At 59.9% G+C, this 23,910-nt stretch overlaps 2 protein-coding genes across 6 annotated transcripts in view; one reads left to right on the forward strand and one right to left on the reverse strand.

Moving 5' to 3' along the window:
• The first annotated feature begins 871 nt into the window (after positions 1 to 871).
• On the forward strand, positions 872 to 11,500 carry AMN (amnion associated transmembrane protein). Of its 2 annotated transcripts, XM_070775787.1 has the most exons (12): positions 872 to 961; positions 1,677 to 1,795; positions 1,897 to 1,941; positions 9,244 to 9,331; positions 9,427 to 9,644; positions 9,777 to 9,914; positions 10,096 to 10,204; positions 10,325 to 10,407; positions 10,587 to 10,764; positions 10,856 to 11,042; positions 11,127 to 11,220; positions 11,292 to 11,500. In XM_070775787.1, exons 1-12 carry the CDS (start codon positions 919 to 921, stop codon positions 11,376 to 11,378), a joined length of 1,389 nt encoding a protein of 462 aa, XP_070631888.1. In that variant the 5' UTR covers positions 872 to 918; the 3' UTR covers positions 11,379 to 11,500. The 2 variants fall into 2 exon arrangements, with proteins under 2 accessions (XP_070631888.1, XP_070631889.1); XM_070775788.1 differs by lacking the exon at positions 10,856 to 11,042 and having other exon boundaries at positions 11,127 to 11,360.
• A 1,695-nt stretch (positions 11,501 to 13,195) lies between these two features.
• Positions 13,196 to 23,910, reverse strand: part of CDC42BPB (CDC42 binding protein kinase beta) — a 98,323-nt gene continuing 87,608 nt past the window's right edge. For 3 of the 4 annotated variants that reach the window (XM_070775790.1, XM_070775789.1, XM_070775791.1), the window contains 11 exons: positions 23,526 to 23,607; positions 22,204 to 22,420; positions 22,028 to 22,090; positions 20,508 to 21,104; positions 18,069 to 18,166; positions 17,909 to 17,993; positions 17,708 to 17,825; positions 17,516 to 17,633; positions 17,060 to 17,165; positions 16,896 to 16,966; positions 13,196 to 14,403 (listed from right to left, as the gene is read on the reverse strand). In XM_070775790.1, the coding sequence (XP_070631891.1) occupies positions 14,272 to 14,403; positions 16,896 to 16,966; positions 17,060 to 17,165; positions 17,516 to 17,633; positions 17,708 to 17,825; positions 17,909 to 17,993; positions 18,069 to 18,166; positions 20,508 to 21,104; positions 22,028 to 22,090; positions 22,204 to 22,420; positions 23,526 to 23,607 (1,687 nt within the window). In that variant the 3' untranslated portion in view covers positions 13,196 to 14,271. Of the gene's footprint in view, positions 14,404 to 16,895; positions 16,967 to 17,059; positions 17,166 to 17,515; positions 17,634 to 17,707; positions 17,826 to 17,908; positions 17,994 to 18,068; positions 18,167 to 20,507; positions 21,105 to 22,027; positions 22,091 to 22,203; positions 22,421 to 23,525; positions 23,608 to 23,910 lie in introns of those variants that run through there. The other variant, XR_011562737.1, reaches the window with a different exon arrangement.

Raw genomic sequence — 23,910 nt, forward strand, 5'->3', positions numbered from 1 at the left:
TGACTACTGGAAAAACCATAGCCTTGACTAGACGAACCTTTGTTGGCAAAGTAATGTCTCTGTGTCCAACTCTGTGCGACCCCATAGACAGCAGCCCACCAGGCACCCCCGTCCCTGGGATTCTCCAGGCAAGAACACTGGAGTGGGTTGCCATTTCCTTATCCAAAAGAAACCTGAGCGCCAAAGAATTGATGCTTTTGAACACTGGTGTTGAAGAAGACTCTTGAGAGTCCCTTAGACTGCAAGGAGATCAAACCAGTCCATCCTAAAGAAAACAGTCCTGAATATTCATTGGAAGGACTGATGTTGAAGCTGAAACTCCAATACTCTGGCCACCTGATGCCAAGAACTGACTCATCCGAAAAGACCCTGATGCTGGGAAAGATTGAGGGCAGGAGGAGAAGAGGACAACAGAGGATGAGATAGTTGGATGGCATCACCAACTCAATGGACATGAGTTTGAGTAAATTCTAGGAGTTGGTGATGGACAGGGAGGCCTGTACCTTCCCACCATCCTCCACACACCAGACACCAGGTGCCACCCGTCTGCCACCATCCACAGTCCACCAGCCTAGGAGGCAGGAGGGCCTGCCTGGACCCGGCCCCTGGACAAGCCAACACACGGCCCCAAAATGCAGGCAGCTGAGTGCAGTCCGAGCTGCATCTGGGGCAGAGAGGCGCCCCGCCCGCAACGCACCGTTTCCTTGGGAAGTGGTGCCCTCAAGCTTCCTTTATGAGCGCCCAAGGTCTTCAGGTCCTGGAGCTGGGTATGTGGGAGGGGCCAAGGAGTCGCTGCGGGCGGGTCGGAGGTGAATGTGTAACCCTCCCGGCCGCCCCCACCCCCCCCCCCGACCCCGCCCGGTCACGTGGGCCCCGCAGGGCAAAGTCTCAGGGTCCCAGACGCCGAAGTCCGGCGGGATGGGCGCACCGGGCCTGGTGCTGCTGTGGCTGCAGCTGTGCGGTAAGGGAATTTGGGGGTGCGCCGGAGGCCCGAGGCACCCGGAGACCCATGTCCCCGGGGGGCGCGCCGCGGGAGCGCGAGGGGCTGCGAAACCCGGCCAGCCGTCGGGCTCCTCCTGGCGCAGCGCCCGCGGGGCCGAGCGGGAGGCTCCCCGGAGCCCCCGGGCCAGACCGACGGCCGGCCGCGCCCGCCCTCCGCCCCTACCCCGCCCGAAGCTGGTCCCCCACCCCGCCCCCGCCCCCAACCCCCGGGCCCAGGGCGCCTCTGACCACCGCGTGGCGCCTAGGCGGGGGCGTGTGCTCGGGGCGGCCCCCTACGCCCGGGAGCTGTGAGAACTGCAGCCCTTCCCGGTTCCCCTCTCTGAGCCCTGGGCAGATCCGGTCTGCCGGCCGCCCCCCGCCCGGTCCCCCAGTTTCTTCCCCTGGGCCGAGGCCTCCCTGCCCCGATGGCCTCAGTCCTGTGGTTGCCGCCGTTCTGGCAGGGCGAACTGGGGGCCTGCGAGGAGGTGATCTTGGGGCGGGGAGACCCTGAGGAAGGCACGTTTGAACGGGCTCTGCAAATTCAGAAGAAGTTGGGGAGCCTCGGGGCCAGGCTGCCACAGGGTCTGGTCCCACGCCTGGACCCTCTAGCTCCAGGTCTCTCTGGGCGAGGTCATCCTTCCTGGGCACTGGGGGCTCTGGGCAGGAACGCCAGTGCTCAGCCGTCCTCTCCCCAGCCCTGACGCCGGCCGCCTACAAAGTCTGGGTCCCCAACACCAACTTTGACGATGCCACCAACTGGAGCCAGAACCGGCCCCCGTGTGCGGGCGCTGCTGTGGAGTTCCCCGCGGACAAGGTGCCTGACCCCACTCCTGGGGCCGTGGGGGGGTCCCGGCGTGGTCCAGGCCCATGGAGCCCAGTGAGGGGGGCACTCGCTGACGTCCTTTCTGCCTGCAGACGCTGTCAGTCCTGGTGCGAGAAGGTCACAGCATCTCAGACATGGTGAGCAGGGCTGGGAATGGCCCCCAAGTCAGAAGGGGGCCCACAGGTCCCGCCCTGGTCAACTCGAGGCCTCTTCCTGACTGGCCTCCACCTGGGGGGCAGACCCTTCAATCCACTGGCCCTTAGCCTGTGGAGGGGTTTCTGGAAGGGTGGGGAGCCACAGGGAGGGGACCCCGGTCGTACAGTCGCAGCCCAGGCTGTGCCCAGCTTCGGAGCAGGTGGGGGCGCCTCCTGTCCCTCCTGCCCCTGCCTCTGGGTCCTGTCGCCCAGGAGTCCGTCCTCTCTAGGTCTGCCCCAGGGAAGTCCCCTCCCTGCCCCACCAAAGCCTTTCCCTGTCCTGTGCCTCGGAACTCCATCAGGGGGCCTTTTTCTCAAACCGCTTCACAGTGTGAGTTCCAGGGCGGGGTCCTCACCCAGAGGCCACTGGACTTTGTCGGTGAGGGGGGGCTGCTGGTGGCCTAGGAGGCCTGGGCACCACTCACTCGGCTGCCCAGATGCAGGGTCTGGGTACCCCTTATTTCCACCTGGAGGCAGCTCAGTTAATTGATGGTTTTCGAAAGCGGCATCAATTCTGGGAGTCTGGCCCCACAGGGGACAGGGCAGGGGGCGTTAGAGACCCCAGCCCTCACCTGCAGCCTGGGAAGGGGCCTTGGGCGGGATGTGCCAGTTCCTGTAGATCCCGGGTCCAGACGCCCTTCCCACGCGTCCAACCCAAAGACTCAGGTGTGGAGGGGGCAGTGAGGGGGACGAGGAAGTGGCAGAGCCAGGGGGGAACCGTGGCTACACTCAGGAGCCCCCACAGCCCTGGCGACCGTGGCAACCAGACAGGGGCCTGGAGAGGGCAGGGGGCGCCTGGAACTGGCAGGAACCCGCGTATAGAGGAGTCAGTTGAAGATGGGGGTGCTGGGACCTGGGGGTCCCTTCTGGCCGTCTTAGTTGCCTGGACGATCTCCTTGGGGAGTTCTGTTCAGTTCAGTTCAGTCCAGTCACTCAGTCGTGTCCAACTCTTTGCGACCCCATGAATCGCAACACGCCAGGCCTCCCTGTCCATCACCAACTCCTGGAGTTCACTCAAACCCATGTACATCAAGTCGTGATGCCATCCAGCCATCTCATCCTCTGTCGTCCTCTTCTCTTCCTGCCCTCAATCTTTCCCAGCATCAGGGTCTTTTCACATGAGTCAGCTCTTCGCATCAGGTGGCCTAAGTATTGGAGTTTCAGCTTCAGCATCAGTCCTTCCAATGAATATTCAGGACTGATTTTCTTTAGGATGGACTGGTTTGATCTTGCGGTCCAAGGGACTCTCAAGAGTCTTCTTCAACACCAGAGTTCAAAAGCATCAATTCTTCGGCGCTCAGCTTTCTTTATAGTCCAACTCTCGCATCCATACATGACCACTGGAAAAACCATAGCCTTGACTAGATGGACCTTTGTTGGCAAGGTAATGTCTCTGTCCCTTCTGGCCCTTAGTTGCCTGGATGATCTCCTTGGGGCGTGCTTGGGGATCTCAAAAGAGACAACAGTCATGCATTCATTCATTCTTCACTCCCTCTCTCTGCCCTGTCCCCGCCCTGGCCCAGCCAGCCCTCCTCTTTGTCCCGCATGTCTGTACCCCTTGCATGGTCCCTTGGGGTACCCCCCTCACTTCCCCTGCTTATGCTCTGCCCAGAGAGGTCAGCTCCCAGAGGTCCTGGGTGGAGACAGCCCAGGGGCACAGAGACGGGGGGCCGAAAGGACCCAGTGCTGTCTGAGGGCCTTCCTCCAGCCCTACCCATGGGGCCCCAGTGTGGTTCAGCTGCTGAGATGTCGCCTGTAACGAGGCACAGCAACTCAGTGATTTAATTTGCATTTCTCTTGGTTTGGAACGTGGGCTTCCCAGGTCGCTCAGACGGTAAAGAATCTGCCTGCAATCCAAGAGACCTGGGTTCAATCCCTGGGTCAGGATGATCCACTGGAGGAGGAAATGGCAACCCACTCCAGTATTCTTGCCTGGAGAATCCCATGGACAGAGGAGCCTGGCGGGCTACAGTCCATGGGGTCTCAAAGAGTCAGACACGACTTAGCAACTAACACTTTCACTTTTCACTTTGGTTTGGAACTTCTCTCCCTGGGATTTTTCTCTTTCTGAACACCTCCCCTCCCATTTCTGGGCAGATTGCCTAGGAATCTATTATTTTCTACCCATTAATTGTTGAGTTACTGCAAATGTCTTCTCACTATGGATTCTGCCTGTGTTTCCCTTTGCTGATAAGAAACCCCTGTTATTAATCTATCAGATGCAAGATCAGTTGCTTTAAACCTGTGTTTTCGGTGTTTTGTTTAAGCGTCTCTTCCCCTTTTCTTGGTCACAACCATAATCAGCCATATATTATGTCTCTCGGGTCATGGTTTTCCCATCAGGGGCACATGTCTGAGTCAGACGCTAACTAGGAAACCAGCTGTATTCTTCTCTTTGGATTAAGCCCAGTTTCTCATGTCCTCCTCCAGCCACCAGCCTTGCCCCTTGCTTTTCGGCACTGGGGTCACTGCTCGCCAGCTGCCCAAGGTGTGGTGGGGGTTCTCCTCGAGCTTTGCCTGTAGTTCCTTTGATCTTTCTGCCTGTTCTCCTGCCAGCACCACAGTGTCCCCACTCAGGCTCTGTGAGTTGTCTTAAAATCCACTGGGTCAATTTCCCCCGCCTCTCCCCCACTCTGAGAGGCCAACCCTCAGAGGACCCAGGTGGAAACCGGCCCCCCTGCGCCACCTTCACCCTTCTGTTTCAAGGTTGACTAGTTCTTTGTGGATCTGACTGTTGGAGAGAAATCATAGCGTAGGTTTATCAGGTAACACCAGTTCAGTTCAGTTCAGTTCAGTTGCTCAGTCGTCTCCGACTCTTTGCAACCCCATGAATCACAGCACGCCAGGCCTCCCTGTCCATCACCAACTCCCGGAGTTCACTCAAACTCACATCCATCGAGTCAGTGATGCCATCCAGCCATCTCATCCTCTGTCGTCCCCTTCTCCTCCTGCCCCCAATCCCTCCCAGCATCAGACTCTTTTCCAATGAGTCCACTCTTCACATGAGGTGGCCAAAGTACTGGAGTTTCAGCTTCAGCATCATTCCTTCCAAAGAACACCCAGGACTGATCTCCTTTAGAATGGACTGATTGGATCTCCTTGCAGTCCAAGGGGCTCTCAAGAGTCTTCTCCAACACCATAGTTCAAAAGCATCAATTCTTTGGTGCTCAGCTTTCTTCACAGTCCAACTCTCACATTCATACATGACCACAGGAAAAACCATAGCCTTGACTAGACGGACCTTTGTTGGCAAAGTAATGTCTCTGCTGTTGAATATGCTGTCTAGGTTGGACATAACTTTCCTTCCAAGGAGTAAGCGTCTTTTAATTTCATGTCTGCAGTCACCATCTGCAGTGATTTTGGCCACCCAAACCCTGGAATTTGATTGGGAATGAATGACAACTTTATATATGCAAGTCATCCACTTGAGAGCATGGATTTTCTCTTCAAATATTTCAGGTCGATGGCTATAAAACTCTTTACTAGAGTCTTAAAATGGTGCATGTAGAGGTTTTGTGTAGTAGTGGCTAATTTATAAATCCTTTATATAATTTGGTTCCTGTTGTGAATGGTGCCCTATTTTTAAGAATGATATCGTCTATGTGGTTATCTTTGTAAACAATGACCATTGTTGCTCTTCCTTTCCAGTCCAGACTCCTTTTATTTCCTTTTCTTTCCTTATATCGCTGTCCAGGATCTCTACCCCTATGTTAAACAAAAGTGACGAAAATAGGCCTTCTTGTCTTGTTCCAGCACAAAAGAGAAGACATGTCGAGGTTCTCCGCTGTGTGATGTTTGCTGTAGTATTTTGTAGATAACTTTATTTAATTGTGGAACTTCTGATCTATTTCTAGTTTGCTGGCAGCTTTTTGAAAAATCATAGATGGGTTGCTGAACTTCCCAGTTTTTTTCCCTGCATTGACTGAGATGTAACTCCCCTCCCCCGGTAGCCTGTTAATGGGGTTTTCTGAGGCGGAACCGTCCTTGTGAGCCGGACGCCTTCCTGGCACCTTCCTTCGGGTACAGGTTGAAGTGCGCCTCTTCCAGACACTTGCCTTCCCTGTCACACTGATTTTGGTGGCACAAGACTCTCCACTGCCATCTGCTGGGACACCGTTGCACACGCTGCAGAGAACTTGGGATGGGGGCCTTTCTTATCCCTTCCTTCCTGCGTTCTTGGGACGTGATACATTATTGGATCCAATCAGCTAATAGTTTATTTAGAATCTTCACATTTCTGTTTGTAAGTCAGCTGGGCCTGTAAGTTTTCTCCTTTTGTCGTTCATTTCGTTTTGGTTTATTTATTGTTGGTTGCAGTGGGTCTTTGCTCTTGCGGGGACTTTCTTGTTGCGGGGGGCTGCTCCTCTTTCTGGGGCATGGCTTCTTGTCGCAGTGGCTTCTCTTGTGGAGCGCAGGCTCCAGGGTGCACAGGCTTCAGTAGTTGCAGTGCACGGGCTTAGTGGCTCCGTGGCATGTGGAATCTCCCCCAACCAGGAATCGAACCTGTGTCCCCTGCATTGGCAGGTGGATTCTTACCCACTGTACCACCAGGAAGTGCCTTTATTTGGTTTTGGAATGAAGGTTACAGTGGCCTCATGAAATGGACTGGTGATTTTTCACTCTTTTTCTGTTTTCCAGAACAACTTTGGGAAGAAGAAATTAAATTTTCCTTGAAGGTTTAGCAGAGCTCACCTGTAAAACCCTTGGTTGGACTGGGAATTTGGGGAATAGGAGGTCTTTGACTGACATTTAAAATTCTTTAATGCTTACTTGTCAGTTCAAATTCCCTATTGCCTCTTGCATCAATTTTTATATTTTAAACTTTCCTAGAAATTGGTATATTTCATCTAGGTTTTTGGCAGTCTTACTGATTTCTTAACCTTTTCAGTATCTGTATTTTCCCTTGAACAAGTGAGGTCTTTACTGTATGTCCATGACCTTTTGGTCTCTCCCTCCCCCATCACATTTTAGTCCTTGATTTAAACATTTATTAAGAGACAGCAATAAGTATTTTTGTTATTTCATCACGAAAGTATGTCACAAAAGTATTTCATCACGCTGCTTCCCATATCTCTTCTTAGCTTCTGTCCTTACTTCCTCTGAGCATGTTTTCAGCGTAGGTTTGTCTGCGGCAATCCTTCTGAAGTGTTTGTCTGCGGCAATCCTTCTAAAGTCTTTCAGGCTTTCAGATCAGATCAGTTCAGTCGCTCAGTCATGTCTGACTCTTCGCGACCCCAGGAATCGCAGCACGCCAGGCCTCCCTGTCCATCACCAACTCCCGGAGTTCACTCAGACTCACGTCCATCGAGTCGGTGATGCCATCCAGCCATCTCATCCTCTGGCGTCCCCTTCTCCTCCTGCCCCCAATCCCTCCCAGCATCAGAGTCTCTTCCAATGAGTCAACTCTTCGCATGAGGTGGCCAAAGTACTGGAGTTTCAGCTTTAGCATCATTCCTTCCAAAGAAATCCCAGGGCTGATCTTCAGAATGGACTGGTTGGATCTCCTTGCAGTCCAAGGGACTCTCAAGAGTCTTCTCCAACACCACAGTTCAAAAGCATCAATTCTTCGGTGCTCAGCTCAGCCTTCTTCACAGTCCAACTCTCACATCCATACATGACCACTGGAAAAACCATAGCCTTGACTAGACTATTACTTTGTTGGCAAAATAATGTCTCTGCTTTTGAATATGCTATCTAGGTTGGACATAAGTTTCCTTCCAAGGAGTAAGCGTCTTTTAATTTCATGGCTGCAGTCACCATCTGAAGTGATTTTGGAGCCCAAAAAAATAAAGTCTGACAGTGTGGATCACAATAAACTGTGGGAAATTCTTTCAGGCTTAGAGATTGTTTTATTATCCTTTAATATATGACACACTATTCTGGAGGGCAGAGCCATGTCCAGGGCAGTGTCTGCTCTACGGACTTGGGACGTCTTCAGGCAGCCTGTTCCGCTGTCTGCGTGCATCGTTGCTGAGAAACCCAATCCCTGAATGTTTTTCCTTCCTGGGTGATTTCTTTCCCTCTGCCGCTTTTACAGCGTCCTCTTTGTCTTTGATATTCATAAACAGAGCGTTCTGTGATTTTCCTTATTTGGCATTCAATGAGACCTTTCCTTTTTAAAGTATTTTTTCTTTTTTACATACATGGTTGGTGGTGCTGTGTGGGATGTTAGTTCCTTGACCAGGGACTGTACCGGAGCCCCTACACTGGGAGCAGGTTTAACCACTGGCCTGCCAGGGAAGTCCCCAGTGAGAGCTTGCAGGCGGTTTCCCAGCTTTCCTCGGATGCGGAGAATTCCTCTTCCCGGTTTCTTCAGACTCACCCTGCCGTCGTATCCGAACGCTGGCGCTGGTGTCGAGCTCCCACCTCTCCTGGTTTCTCTCTCTCGGCCCTTTCCTACTGTCTTCCAACTATGGCATTCATCGTGTATTATTCACACTCCCCCTCTTTGGCTCGGTTGAAAACCAAGTTCTTGTTGGAGCCTCACACTGCGGACACCCACCGCCCCTCCCGATGCGCCTGCGCCCCTCGGTCCCCAGGGCTCGGCCCTGGCACCTGCAGGGGTGGGGGGCGGGGGGTCTGCCTGGCTGGCACGGGACTGCACCCCCAGCCGCGGACGAGGCTGGCCCGTGACCTTCACTCTGCCCGGTGTCAGCCTGCCGGTCAGGCCCAGTGCCTGGGGGGCTGAAGAGCAGACCCTGCGGAGCAGGCTGGAGCCTCTCCCCAGAGGTGTTAAGCGTCGGGGACCCCCACACCGAGCAGCCCCCCGGTCCCGCCCTCACTTCCGCCCCGACCCCACGGTGGGGTGGGGTCCCCCGCTCCCGGCCTTCGCGCGGCCTCTGACACCGAGGCCTGGGCGTCTGTGAAGGAGCTGCCCGCGCCCGAAGGGGGCGCGCGGCCCCGCGGCCCCACCACCCCAGTTCCCTCTTCCCCAGCCGCCCCGCTGCCCTTCCTCACGGTGAGGGCTGCTCCAGGGGCGCCGGCGGCTTGGCTTCGTGGAGCCGACGGGCCCTTGAATTGTAGTTTCTCAGGGGGCCGGCCGCCCTGACGGGAGCCACGCTGCCGCAAACTCCCCGCTCCCTCGGCCCGGCGGACCCTCAGCCCGGGCGAAGTGCCCCCCGGCCCCGACCTCAGCGGCCCAGGCGGCGGCCTAGACTCTCCCGCCCACGGGGACGGGGCTCGGGGGTGGGCGCACAGCCGGACCCTCCGGCGCCCACGCGCCGCCTCAACCCGTGCCTCCTGCAGCTCCTGCCGCTGGACGGGGAATTCGTCCTGGCCTCGGGAGCTGGATTCGGCGCCGCGGACGCCGGCTCGCGCCCGGACTGCGGCCCAGGTGAGGGGGGCGCGGGGCCAGCGGGGCGCGGCCGCGGGAAGGGCCGGCCTGGAGGGCGCGTTCCCGGCGCAGCTCAGGGTCGCGCGCCCGCCCAGGAGCCCGCGCGCGCTTCCTCGACCCCGACCGCTTCCTGTGGCTCGATCCGCGCCTGTGGCGCCCCGGGGACGCGGGGCGCGGCCTCTTCTCCGTGGACGCCGAGCGCGTGCCCTGCCGCCACGACGACGTCGTCTTCCCGGCCGACGCCTCCTTCCGCGTGGGCCTGGGCCCGGGCGCCGGCACCGTGCGCGTCCGCAGCGTCCAGGCGCTGGGCCAGGTGGGCCGGGCGCGCGCGGGGCGGGCGGGGGTCTCCCAGGAGCGCCTCCCACCCTGCTAGCCTGGTGGGTTCCGGGCGCTCAGGCGCGGTCTCTGCTCCGGCCGGCTCCCGGGCTCACCCGGCCACCTGCAGACGTTCGCGCGCGACGAGGACCTGACGGCTTTCCTGGCGTCCCGCGCGGGCCGCCTGCGCTTCCACGGGCCGGGCGCTCTAAGCGTGGACCCCGAGGCCTGCGCGGACCCGTCGGGCTGCGTCTGCGGCAACGCCGAGGTGAGGGCGGCCCGCCGCGGGGCGGCCGGAGTGGCGCGCGGCCGGGCCCGGCGCTGGGCGGAGGTCGGGGCTCTGCCGCCGCGCCCCGCCGTCTCCCGCTCGCTCTCTCCCAGGGCGCGCGGCGCTCTCTCCCGGTCTGGCCCTCGCTCTCTCCACGCTGACCCCCGCTCCCCGTTTGCAGGCGCAGCCGTGGATCTGCGCCGCACTGCTCCAACCCCTGGGTGGCGGCTGCCCCCAGGCCGCCTGCCTGGAGCCCCTCCGGCCCGAAGGGCAGTGCTGCGACCTCTGCGGTGAGCGCCCCGCCGCGCCCCTCAGAGCTGGGGCGAAGCGGCCACCCTGGCTCGCCCCAGCCTGCTTCCCTGCTGGGCTCGGACCTACGGGGCTGACCCTTCCTTCCCTTCCTGCTGCAGGAGCTGTCGTGTCGCTGACCCACGGCCCTGCCTTTGACCTGCAGCAGTACCGGGCGCGGCTGCTGCACGCCTTCCTGGCTCTGGTACTGAGGCCGCGCCCCCAGCCCAGCCCCCACCCTTCTGCCGCCGGGGTCTGGGAGCACCCCCTCCGCCGCCTCCCTGATGCATCCGCTTTCCGCCTGCAAAGCTCTTGTCCCTGCCCCCTTTGTCCCCACAGGTCCGAGGGACGGAGTCCCCGGACCAACTCTGTTTCCCTCTCCAGCCCCAGTACCAGGGGCTGCAAGTGGCCGTGTCCAAGGTCCCGCGCCCGCCCGGGCTCCGCGAAGCCTCAGACGCGAAGGCGGACACGGAGATCCAGGTGGTGCTGGTAGAGGCCGGGCCCGAGACCGGCGGCGCGGGGCGCCTGGCCCGGGCCCTCCTGGCGGACATCGCGGAGCACGGTAACCGCGGCGCCCCTTTCCCAGTCCCCCCCCCCGCCCCGCCCCGGTCCCGCCCCGTCCCGGGATTCTGAGCCGGCGCCCTGCGTTGCAGGCGAGGCCCTCGGAATCCTCTCGGCGACCGCTCGAGAGTCGGGCGCGCCTGTCTGGGGTGGCTCGGCGGCGGGGTTGAACGCGCCGGCGCGCGCGGGGCTGGCGGGCGGCTTGGCGGCCGCGGGGCTGCTGGTGCTAACGGCGCTGCTGGCGGGGGCGCTGCTGCTGCGCCGCGAGGGGAGGCTCAGGTACGCGGGGCGCGGGGGCTCGGGGACGCGGGGCGGGGGTTCGGGGCTCGAGTGTGTCGGGCTCACACGTGTCTTCGCCTCCAGGTGGAGGAGGCGCGACGAGGCGGCCCCCGCTCGGGCCGGGGCGCCGCTGGGCTTCCACAACCCGGTGTTCTACGCGGCGGACTCCGCGGAGGCGGTGAGGGGCGCCCGGGGTCGGGGCTGCGGGACCTCCCTGCGGCCGGGCTCCCTGACTCTGCGCTCCCGCAGCTCCCGGCCCCGAAGTCGGACCAAAGGAGCTCCAGCCGCAGCTACTTCCTTAATCCGCTGTTCGGCGAAGCGGAGGCCGAGGCCTGAGCGGCCACGTGACCGGCCCGTCGCACCGCGACCCCAGCCCCATCCAGCGGGCCCCGCGGGATCCCCCACTCTCTGCTGGCCTAGGATGGGGGTGTCCTGGCCAAATAAAGCGATTTCTTGCACCTGCTGTCAGCGTGGACTCCCCGCGCCTGTCCCGCGCCCGTCTGGCCCTGCCTGGTCGGAGCTGGGAGGGCCAGGTCAAATGGTGAGGGGTGGTCCTCAGAGCCCGTGCCCGCTGACGCCTAGCCACCCAGGGCAGTCCTGGGTGCTGCCTGTCGGCTGGGGCGGCCCAAGGTTCCGGCCTGAGAAGGTGTTCCCAGAACTAGGACGGGCCTGCTGTGTCCCGGAGGAGCCCAGGAAGAAGCCCTTACTGGGGGCGTGTGGGGGGGGGGAGTCGGGAGCGGAACCGAAGAGGGTGGCAGAGCCGGCTCCCAGCTGCTCAGGCCCAGGTTGCGTGGGCTGTGCTGGGGCCAGACAGTTTGGCCTGGACTTCCAACGGGCTGGGCACTGGCCTGCCCAGCAGGCTGGCCCAGCAGCACAGTGGATCTGTCCCCTCTGCGGGCGGGGGCAGAGCTGCCCGCTCACCGTGGTCACAGGCGTTGGTGCGCTGGTGTGTGTCCTGCTGGGTGGGGGCTCTTTGGTGTTGGAGGCCAGGCCTGGCCCGTGCCCCGCTCCTGCGGGCGGCTGTGAGGTCCGCGGTGGGTGAGAGCTGAGCCACTCTGACTTGGTAGGTAATGACAGACCGGCGTGGGATGGATGGTGGGGTGTGGGTGTGTGTGTGTGTGTGTGTGTACGGATGCGTGCCAGCTTGAACTGTCAGGGAGACACCTGTGTGACCAACATTGGGCACACCTGCCCGCCCCCCCCCCCCCCCCACCCCGAGGGTGACCACCCGTGACCTTCTGACGGTGAATTGGCTTTAAAGCTCCCGTGGCTCTGTGCTCTGCGGCCAGTACCTTTTGAAGCTCGCCCACATTGTGGGCGGTGGTTACTTACAATAGCTAGTATTTCATTTAAAGACGGCTCACACTTGAGCACCTGTGTTTCAGGCCGATAACAGGTGCTCCTGTGGGGCAGATGTCCGGGTGGGTGGGGCGGGGTGGGGGCAATGCGCCGTGCCCTCTGACCCGGCTGCCCACCGCCTGCCGCTGTGGCCTGCACTCGCGTCTGGTTTTCCAGGTGCTGGACGTCGCCTCGGGGGCGTCTGCCTGTGCCTTGTGTGGGGACAGGGGGAGGCAGCTCGTGGTGCCTCTGCCCCAGCGGGGGCGGTGGCGGGCCCGCTGGCCGAGCTGACTGGCAGAGCTGCAGGGGGCCCGGGACGCCGCTCCCCAGGGACAGCGCACCAGCTCTCTGTGTCCTGTCCATCCTCAGCGCCCCCTGCCCGAGTGTCACCAAGAGCTGACTGCGGGTCAGAGCAAACAGTGTACCCAGCCAGCCACAGGCTCCTGGGCCCCAGACCCCCGCCCAGTGCCATGTACCCACCCCTGCCTCCCCATGAGCACCCCCTCCAGGGGGTGGTCGGCCCATCCTGTTTTCTCTCTCTGAAGCCTAGCAGGGACACTGGCCAGACAGCCCCCTTCCTCCAGCCAGAAGCCCACCCCAACCCTGCCTACACACCACGCAGGGCATCCCCGGAGGCCCCCTGGGATCTGCACAGGCGAGAGGTCCCGGCCCTGGAGGCCGGCTCCTGCCACATGGACTCCGTCCCCCGCCGCTCCAAGGCAAGAGGGTTCTTTCCAGCACAGGGTGGGCCTTCCAGTGCTGGGGTACCAGGCACCAGCTGACTGCACATGCCATTGAGACAAACCACCCAGAACTTTAAAACTGCCGTCTTCTGCTTTATTGACAGGTAAATTGTTCAAAAATGTTCTCACAATTCAATAATTACAAAGACTCAGACTTACATTAAAAAAGTAAAAACCAGAACCCCCAGCAGGTGCCAGCCCCAGCGGAAGGCCCGGGGGGCAGGCAGGCTGTGGTGCCCATGTTGCTCAGTGCCGACTCATGGAAAATGCGCGTCTTCCACAGCGTCACGAGGACGTCGGCTGGCAGAGGGCAGAGGGAAGCCTGCCGGTGGCTCCCGGCGAGCTTTCAGAGGCCGCCCCGGGCCCTGGCGCTGGGAGGGGAGGCAGAAGCGCGTGGGGTGGAGTGTGGCGGTGTCTACACCATCCAGTAGAGGGCACGAATCATGGGGCTCCATGCGGGGCGGGGCGCCCCCGGGCGCGGCCTCTCGGCCCGTGGGCACAGGGCCCAGCTACCCGCCACCCACTGGTTTCAGGGCAGGAGGCTGAGCGGTGGAAGCGAGCAGGACAGAGCACAGCTGACTTCACAGTAGTAGAGACTGGTGACACGTGTGGCTGTGACTGGGAATGGACTGACTCCAGAGGCCTCTGTCCACGGCTACACGGTCGGCAGGAGGACTCCCACCTCTTGACTATGTACGGGCTAAACGAACAACAAGGCCACAACCTCACCTCCACGTTTCCTGTCTTCAAGACTCTAGTGACACTGGGAATGATACACAACTTCCTATGATGCTCCTAAGCGCCTAGGAAACAGTTTCAGGGAACGGGCCGGACGCGGCACTGAGGCTGTCCTGAGCTGCCTGCGTCCCGCGGGGGCCGCGGCTGGCCCTGGGTGGGCGGGAGAGGCCGGGGGCGTCCTTCATGTGCAAACGGAGCTGCGTTGCCTCACAGCCGCGCAGAGGGTGATCTGGTCTACCGCCAGACAGTGCAGCACGGAACTGGTCACTGTTATAATAAAGCGTTTTCTTCATCTCCATATCTACACGTCGACTCTACGTTTCCTGGGACGACACTGGAGGCTCAGCTCAGTCTTGGCGCTGGCGCTGGAGGCCGCCTGGGCCCCGGCCCTGTGGCGGGAGCCGGTGGCTTCAGGCGTCGCGGGACGGCTGCTCCAGGCTCTCGAGGGGCAGCTGGCTCCTGTGGGGGGAGTTGGGGCTCGGCGGGCCGCTGGGGTTGGAGCTGTTGGATGGAGTCGAATGTTTGGTGGAATCTGAATCAGGCTGTGAAGACAGAACGGGGCCAGCGTGAGAACCGTCGCCTGGGCCTGAGAATGCAGCTGCCTGGGCAGGGGCGGCCCCGCTGTCTCCTTCCGAGATACGAGGACACACCCTCTCCAGACTTTTCATGTGGCCCCTGCAGGAGAGATCACAGACCAAGGCCCACCACCACCGACGACTCGTGCAACTGTCACAAAAAGGAGCAACCTGCCGTGAGGAAACCAGGCGGTGTGGCAGCCACGTGGTCCAAGGCCACAGACGTAAGGCTCTTTCATGGTAAAAGCACAGGGGATAGAGAGGGACTTTCTCCACATGACAGAGGTGTCAGGGAGCAGCCCTCTGACTGCACGCCCTGTGGCGAGAGGCAAAGCTCCCATTCAGAGCAGGAGCGAGGCCAGGCTGCTGCCGTCATGCTGCTCAATACCGGCTACAAGGTCCAGCCACCGGGCAAGTAAAGACGGCGTCCACGAGGGACAGTAGAAGGAAAAGCATCTCTGCTCACAGCTGACCAGACTCTGTAGGGATATAAACGCTAAAGACCTTAACGAGTTCAGTAAAGCTGCAGGATGCAAGGTCAACACAAAAATCAGTTCTGCTTCTATGGAATCTGAAAAGGAAACTAAGAAAACAATTCCATTTACAATAGCATCCAAAAGGATAAAATATATCTAAGAATAAATTTAACCAGAGATGAAAGATCTGTATACTAAGACTATAAACACTGCTGAAAACATTTTAAAAAGACCCCGTGAATAAATCAAAGGCACCCCGTGTTCTTGGATCAGAAGACTACTGTTAAGATGGCAACATTTCCCACGTGATCAACCTACAGATTCAATGCAGTCCTTACCAAAATCCTAAAGGACTTTTTGGGGGAGGCATAGAACTGGAAAAGCCAATCCTCAAATTCACATAGAATTGCAGAGGACCCAGAAAAGTCAAAAGAAAACTGCGTAAGAAAAAGCTGGAGGACTCACACTTCCCAAACTTACTACTTCAAAATGTACTATTGGTACATCCCTGGCGGTCCAGAGGCTAAGAGCTCGCCCGCCAATTCAGGGGACATGCGTTCGATGCCTGGGTGGGAAACAAAGATCTCACACGCCACGGGCCAACTAAGCCCATGCTCCACAGCAGAAGCCACCGCGATGAGAAGCCTGTGCGCGACTGGAGAGCCGCCCCCGCGCACTGTAGCTAGAGAAAGCCGGGCAGCCACCAGTAAATCAAGCTGAGCGAGAAGCTGAGCAACTCCTGAAAATGGGGGATGAACAGGTGCGTTGTGCTAGCTCTCAGGTTACAGGTGCTGCAGCACAGGCTCCGGGAATAAAAACATGTAAACAGAAGAATTTACTAAAGGGTAACCCCACAAGACAGAGGGAAGTAAGTGGTGCCACGTGCTCTAGAGGGAAGGCGGCGCAGATCCTCACCACACACGCAAAGACACACTTACACACTCTCACTCCCTCAGACACTTTCACCACACAGGGACGAAGGAAAAGCCTGCCAAGTTCTCAGAGTAAAAGAGAATCTACCTTAATTGAAAAAGACAGACTAGACTGTGTAAGAACTAAACATTTCTATGTGTTAAATTTCTACATGACAGCACCTTTACAATTAAAGACAAAATTAAGATGTCAGTGATACTGGGAAAAGTACTTGCAACAGGTAATACCCACAATCCATGAAGAGTTTCTGTGAACAAGGAGGAGGACACAGTCCCTCAAGAGCAGCCAGGTGAAGGGTGCAGAGCTGGACCTGGAGGAGCGAGCGGCCGCCCCACACACCCCGAGTTCCGGGCGTGCCAGGAAGGTGAGGGACTCGTGCAGCGGAGCCCTATTTCTACTGTCAGCTCAGCAGCCCTGCACCCCTGGCCTCCTGTCACGGAAGTGCCGCCGGGGCCCAGCCCTCAGGCCACCCTGCCTCCTGCTCTCCTCCCCCACCACACAGGGGGACTGAGGACACTGCCGTCTGCAGTGGGACCGCCCGACAGCACTGTGTTGACCCTCCACACTCCGATCCCACGGGGCTGTCGGAGGAGGAGAGAGAGGGCAAGACGCACAGGCTACCTGTGCGCCTTCTGGCGTTCCAGCCGTATGTGCAAGACCACCCAGAAAAGTCTAGACGGGAGCAGCCTCCCTGCATGCTCCAAGCACGCGGACGCCCACCCAGTCAGTGCCCGGGAGGAGAGATGGGCCCCAGCACCTCAGGGGCCCTTGGCTGCACCCTCCTCAGCTAGGCCAGGGGGCCAAGCCATGGGGCACCCGGGCCTGGAGGCGGCCTTGGTCTCCTGACGCCACGACGAGGAGGGGAGAACTCTCATCTTTCTCCCGAAAGACTCACGGCAGCGGAGCCCGTGTCCTCCCCTCTGGGTGCAGCCTGAGCAGTCCAGAGAAGGCGGTTCTGGGGGGCTAGGGACCACGGAGGCCCGAGGTGGCCACTCTAGGGCAGACAGAGCCTCAGACCCCAGGCCTCCGCCTTCGCCAGGCGAACCTCACCTCTTTGTCAAAGTCCTGGTCAGGGTCAGACATACTCCTTAGCGGCACAGCCACTCCGGGTTCAGATCCCCCTACAAAACAAAGACGGCCATCACCCTGGGGAAACAGTTGAGAGCAGAACCGCAAGCCCAGCCCCGTTTCCAGGTCCCCCTCTGGGCCCCTACCTGACGAGGGCCACGAGACGTAGGGCTTGTTCCTGGGCGGAGGTGGGCGGGACAGGCTGGCGGGGGCAGGGCCCGGCCTCTCCTCCTGGGCAGGGGGCACGGCACTCTGCGCAGAGAGCAGTGCGTCAGCTCGGGAGCATGCACCGGCTGCCGGAGGCGGGCAGCCAGGCCCCGGGCAGAGCGTGCAGGCCACGTGTGGAGCCTGCGGCACCAGCAGGCGGAGGCCCTGGGCCTCCGTGGGGAAACAGGCTGGGAAAGCCCTCTGGACAGCTGCTTTGGGCCAGCTGTGGGCTAAGAACTGGCGGTGAGTGAGGGCAGTACGCCACCTGCCCTTACTGCGCTGTTCCAGCTGTCATTTCTGACAGCGATTTCCTCAGGACACCGTAAGAAGCGGTGAAGGCCGCAGACCCTTAGGGAGCCGCGGGCAGGGGTGTGGCGGGGGCGGCCGGGGCTCACCAGAGGCAGGTCCATGAGCACCTGCATGCCGTCGCCCGGGCCCATGTGGGCCACGTGGTTGAAGTTGGTGGGGTTGGAGATCATCTTGGACCGCAGCTCCGGGTCTCTCAGCATCTCTCTGCGGAGGGAGGGGCATGAGGCCCCGTCCCACCCCCAGCCCCCACGGCCCCGTCCCACTCCCGCGACTCCTACCGCCGCTGCTGCAGCCGCTCCTCCTCCGGGACCTTGAAGACGAAGCGCCTCTTGCTCCGGGTCCGCAGCATCTGCTTCCGGCTGTTGTCCGAGGTGTCGGGCACGTTGAGCACGGTTCCTGCGGGCCAGGGAAGGGTCGCACGGCTGCTGACTCCTGGGAAGCACCCCCCACCCCCTCCATCCTCTGCAAGAAGGGCTCACCCGAGGCCTTGCTCTTGAAATAGATCAGGCGGGGAGGCTCGCAGTTGAGGAGGTTGAGGCTGCCTTCCAAGTTCAGGGGCCGGATCTGTGTTGGGAACCAGATGGGTAGGTGGCTGCCCTGCGTGGGCGGCGGGCACCGTGCACGCACCCCGAGCCTTACCCTGCGCAAGCCGACCGTCTGCACCCACTCCATGGTGCGCACGTCGAAGACGTCCACGCCGTACTCGCTATACACCGTGACGTGCGTGGGGCTGCAACCTGGCGCACACGGAGCAGAGGGGTGAGCCCGGGCCGCCCGGTGCCAGAGGCCACCAACCCGCACGGGCGTGCCTTGGCCCAGGCCCCGGGGCCCCCACTGCGGAGGGAACCTCCGCTCCTGACATCTGACAGCGTTAAATACCACCGCACATTGAGCACTGACGACGACCTACTCAAAACTTCGTTTTTCATTTAGCTTGCTTATTATACAGTTCCAGCAGAAGCTTATTACTGTTCAGGCTGAATGCATCGCAAATCCAGACAGGGACCTAACGTTTTTTCCTTAAGGCAAACAACTCCTTTGAGATTCCAGGAGTCAGACTTCTGAGTAAACAGTTAAAATCTCCCCCAAACTATCGCTGTGCTCTGAGTGAGGTGCTGGCCTTCCCTGAAGCTGTCTGCAGGCCGCCCTCCTACAGTCGGTCTGAACATACACGATGACAATCACTCTCCTGCACGGGCTGGGGGCCTGCTGCTCTCCCCCTCCCGCCACAGGTCTGGATGGAAAACCCTCCTGGGGCAGGACTAGGAGACGGAGGCCTGCTGGCCCGAGGCACCTGCGGTCCATGGGGACTTTCCCACTGCTAGGACAGCGGGGCAGACGTGAGCCGGCCCAGAGAGCATCCTGGAGGGCGCAGCTGTCATGCCAAGCAGGCAGGGGGCTCTGGCTCAGCCTAGGTTCCTGTCCTCCTACGTCCCAGGGCTGAAAGTCACTCCTCGCCACATCACACTTAACTGAATTTCTAAAAAGCTTCTGCTATGTTGATATTAGATTCCAAACGGGCCGCCTGATCACACCTGTTCTTTGGAGCACAACAAAGAAAATACAACAGGGTTTAGGGAACAAAAGACGCTAAACTAGTCGCCAAACCGTCCTGGTGGTGACATTTCAGACAAACCGTGAGGCCTGCTGAGTGCCACACCTGACGAAGATGGCCAGAGGGCCCTGAGAGACCTCAGAGACCTCGCCCACGCGGGGGCTCCGGGAGCTGCTCCCCTCATGCCAGAGCACGTGGGGCTCCATCTGCAGACAGTTTACTGACAGACTGATACACTCAGCTGCCCAGTTAAAAAAAAAGTAACCGGTTAAATCAGCAGGAAGGCCCCTGCTGTTGGTGGGCAGGTCACTGCCCTGTGTGGCTCCCGGAAGGATGGGGCTCCTGTGACCGGGGTGGGGTGGTGTCTGTGTGTGAGGACATGCGCGTGCTCACGTGGGGCTCGTGATGAGCAGGAAGCAGGGCTAGGTCTCCACCCTGAGAGCTCCTGAATGAGTCCTGCAGCTCTAGAACTGGCTGGCGTCTGTACTGTGCACAGATGAACCGAGCACAGAGGAGGGGAGAGGGCTGGACTCGGAAGAGAATGCAGCAACCTCACGGCCGAGATCAGAATGCACGGCTCCCAGCGACCTGTATCCTGCTGGAGTTACCAGGTGGCCACGAGCCCATTCTTGCACTGGCCACCCACAAGGACAAGGGGGCACGGCGGGGGAGACCAGGAGGGGAGATGCTGAGGCCACAGCTGCCCGCATCATGCCCGGGCCCCGGCCAAAGGCGAACAAGGCCGAGAAAGAGCCAGCTCCCCTTGGCCCCTGGCTCCTGGTCCCAGTGCCCGTGGGTGTTCTGCCAGTTTGGTGAGGCCAGCGACAAGGCAGACCCAAGAAGTACTTCTAGGGAATCAGGGAAAAACAGAACACCTCCTCCTACCCTGCCAGCTTGAAATAGACGTGTGACCCGCGGGTGACCACGCAGACCACCTGCTACGCCCTGTATTGAGTGGGTGGGATCTGAGGTCAGGCTTTTTGACACAAGAGCAGACGGCAGGCCAGCAGGGCGTGGAGCACAGACTCCAGTCGCCGGCGCCATCATCCTGGCAGAAGGACACTCGGCTGACCACCCAGAGTGGCTCCTGCCTGCAGCACGGCGTCTGTCCCGAGAGGACCCCGGCCCAGAAGTCAGGGCCGTGTACTTTCTGCCCAAGGAAACCTTTAGCTTATTGTCATGACTGTGTAAAGTTTACACGTCATCAAGAACGTCTTTTAAAAAGTGAAACAACGCAGGTCCTTCTCCCATTCGCCTTGCTTTCCCCCTGGCGAGGCCAGCCGGCTGCTTGGCTCCTCAGCTGAGGGCCCCCCGAGGGAGGGGGGGGCAAGCCCCGCTGACCGGCCAGGGAATGGCCCAGGCCCACCCTGTCCTCCGCAGCAAGCTGGGGAGTCCGCCTCTCCTGCCGCCCACCCTGAGCACTCGGCTGAGGGGCAGGAGGACAGACCAAGGCAGAGAGGACACGTGCTGACCGGCGGGGCGGCAGCGGCGACGGGGTATGGCAACAGAAAACATATACATACTACAGGCAACGGGCGCCGCAGGCCACATGAGCTCCTGAGCGCGTGACCTCCGACCTTGTGGGTCCACGTACAGTCCCATGTGGCTGAAGCAAAGCAGGTACTCCTCACTTTTGAGCTCCACAGCACAAAGGGCATCAAAAGACTGTTGTGAGAGGAACGTAAGCGAGGGGTCATTGGGATTTACCAGGTTTAGAGCCTGCCCATCTCCCTGGGTGCTCAACAGAGAGAACCCGGAAGGGTAGCCAACACAGAGCCTGTCCTTGACTGCGGCCATCCACTGCACATTGCCAGGGGCCACAAGCTCGCTGAGCTTCCTGTGCAAAGGCTTAGTTCTCTGGATCTCATAGCAAAGGACCAGCCGCTTCACTGCCACAAACAGGCAGGTGGGGCCGCTCTTCTTCAGCGTCCCGGTCGCTATGAGCTGGCAGCCTTTTGTCTCCGGAAGCTTGATGTCCATGTTGCTCTCGGCCCCATCGAAGGAGGACCACGGACAGAGGTGGACGTGGTGGTTCCGGCCGCAGAGGAGGACGGCGACTCTCTCTTTGGGGGCGAGCTCGATCTGGTACACCTTCTTGTAGTCAGCCACACGGACGATCACTGTGGACGGGGCGGGAGCATGAGGCCAGGGTTCTGCGGACGCCCCCCGGAAGGCCTCCCGGTTCACGCCCTGCTGTCTCGTCTTTCTTGTACCCCCGGCCCAGACCCCTGGCTGGGAGGTGCTGAGTGCAGGGAGGCTCTGAGGGTGCACCCTGGATTCCCCTCATCCCTGAACCCAAGACCCTGCATCTGGAAAACAAAGGGCTGTCACCAGCTTCACTGGACCCTTAGATATACTCAGAGGATGCAGCCACCTCCTCCTGGGGACCCCAGACCAACCCAGGACCCTCGACACCCTCCCTGGGTCAGGACCTCCACTGGGGTTTCAGTCAGAGCCCTGGGTCTGGATCCTGATGGGGAACAGCTCCGCAAGAGCAGCCACCACCCCAGAGCCACACATGCTCCCCACTCTTCCCTGGGGCAGGAGTGCCGACACCCCAGGCTCCCGGGGAAGGGGCCACTGCCCTCTCAGGGAAGCCCCCTGTTCACCAGGGAGATCCCTGGAGCCAGGCCCGGGCAGACTTGGGGATACTCCTGCTTTTTCTTCTGGGAGGAATGAAAAGTCAAAACGTGAAGCGAAGGAAGGAGCATTTTGTCTGATAAGGCCTCCGTGTGCCCGGGAATTAAGGACCCGTCTCCCCTCGCCCCGTTCTTCCCAGGAGGACTCTCAAGACCGCTCTCGGCATCTCACTGGACCAGGCGGGCCCTGGGGCAGGTGGACAAGCGCCAGACAGCTGTCCACCGTCGGTCTCATTTGTGGCCTATTCCTCTCCTCAGCCGCTGGCCAATCTCCTTCTCTGTGAAGCTCTCTGATGCGGAGACTGAACTCCGCCATCCAGGGAACCCACCTTAATGCCCACGCGTCCCCACCGCTGACCCCTGCCTGCGGCACAGAGCGGACGGCCCAAGTGCCACACACTCACCATCCCGGGTCACCTCTATGACGTAGAGCCCTTCCTCGAGGCCAATGGCGATCCGGTCCCCGTCTGTGAACGACGCAACGGAAGTCACGATCCTCTGTCTCCGGAGTAACTACGAGTCCCCACGCTGCCCACCCGCCCTGGCCCCCTGCGTGGGCACCGCAGCGCGGGACACGCACCCAGGATGGCGGCCGTGAGCACGGCCTTGATGAGGGGCAGCGAGCTGTCGTAGGCCTCCTGGGGCACGTGCACCGCCTGGCTCTGCAGGCGGTTCTTCTGGAGGATGGCCTGCAGGCCCTCCAAGATCCCCACCCATTTCCGCTTCTCATTTTCGTTCTCTGTCAGGATGAGCAGCGAGCTGGTCTTAGAAGGGGCACCTAAGAGAGAGGCCGTCACCTTCAGGACAGAAAACAAGACAAACGATTCATAAGACAACGGCACACGGAGCCAGTGCCAGGCAGCCTAGAGGGGCCAGCACGAGGCCACTGCCTGGAGCGCTCCCTCTGGGGGCCGCTGGGATCCGGTCCAGCCGCCCGCAGGGGCCGTGCGCAGCCTGATCTCTGAGTGCAGGGCACTCCACTCTCACCAAAACCGGCTAACTGTTCGCTCTAACTGCTCGTCACAGCCAGGAAACCCACTCTCAGAATGCGTCCAGCTAGAGTGGGAGTTCCCTGGCAGTCCAGTGGTCAGGATGCCACACTCTCACTGCCAAGGGCCCAGGTTCAACCCCAGGTCAGGAAACTGAGATCCCAAAAGCTGTACGGTGCAGCCAAAGCGAAGAAAAAAGACAAAAAGAAAGGGGAAAAACAACACAAAACAACATCCAGGGACAAGGCACTCTCACACACCCACCTCCCTGGGGGCTCCCCAAACACCAGGCACCGCGAGCGACCCTCGCTGCCACAGAATCATCCGGGCACAGTGATGGCGACTCTCTGTACCACATACAGAGGCAGGTTCTGAATAGAGACGCGATTTAACAGAAAATGACCCGTGGTCTTGGTTTTGTGGTCAACCAGATTTTACTGTAGCTGTGAAAATTCCCAGTGGAGGGGGAACTCAGTCTTCTGGAAGCTTCCTGAAGCCACAGCACCCACCACCAGCCCAGCAGGGTGCGCCCCACCTCCGCCAACAAGACTGCTGACAGCAGCATCTACCGATTTCTTTCCTGCTTTGCTCAGGTTAATGGCCAGTGAGTCCTGGGAGGGAGGCTGAAGGGCCCGTTTCCCTACAGCCAACCCGTGAGGCACTTCAGTGTCCAGTGCCCTGGACGGAGGGGCCAGGACAGACTGCAGATGAGGATGGAGCTGGAAGGCCTGGCACTGGGGGGCTTGTGGCTGGATGAGCCGAGGCCAGCAGTCTAGAGAAACAGGAGGTCCCTTCATGTGGGCCCCTTGCTACCACACTAGGAAATGCTCAGTAACGTTACCCTTTCATTTTAGCCACATGCACTTCTTTAACGATTAATGAAACACGTTGAAAAACCAGGAAGAAAACGTACCCTGAATATACATGGAATATCTCGGCGTGAGGCATGTATGACGTCTGAAGCCAGGACGGAGCTCACAGAGAACTCTTCATCTCTGTAAGAAATAACACGTTCAGAACACAGGGCCTGTCCTCCACCCATGGGACCACAATGAGAGAGGACACCTCTGGGAAAACCTCCCTGCCTCCACCCGGATATGAAACACTGATACTGACAAAGCCAGCCTACAAAGGGTGAGACTCTTACACACACTTCGGTGGTGGGGGGCGTCGGGGACTTAACCCCTCCCCAAGCCACACTGCTCTGGCCGTGCCAGGCCGCGCGGCAGGCACACACCACGTCTTTGCTGTGTCCTCTGCTTGGCCGTAAACAGGGGAATGAAGTCTGCTGTGGCAGC

The sequence above is a fragment of the Bos indicus genome, chromosome 21 (assembly GCF_029378745.1).
Source record: "Bos indicus isolate NIAB-ARS_2022 breed Sahiwal x Tharparkar chromosome 21, NIAB-ARS_B.indTharparkar_mat_pri_1.0, whole genome shotgun sequence".
Classification (NCBI taxonomy): Eukaryota; Metazoa; Chordata; class Mammalia; order Artiodactyla; family Bovidae; genus Bos; species Bos indicus.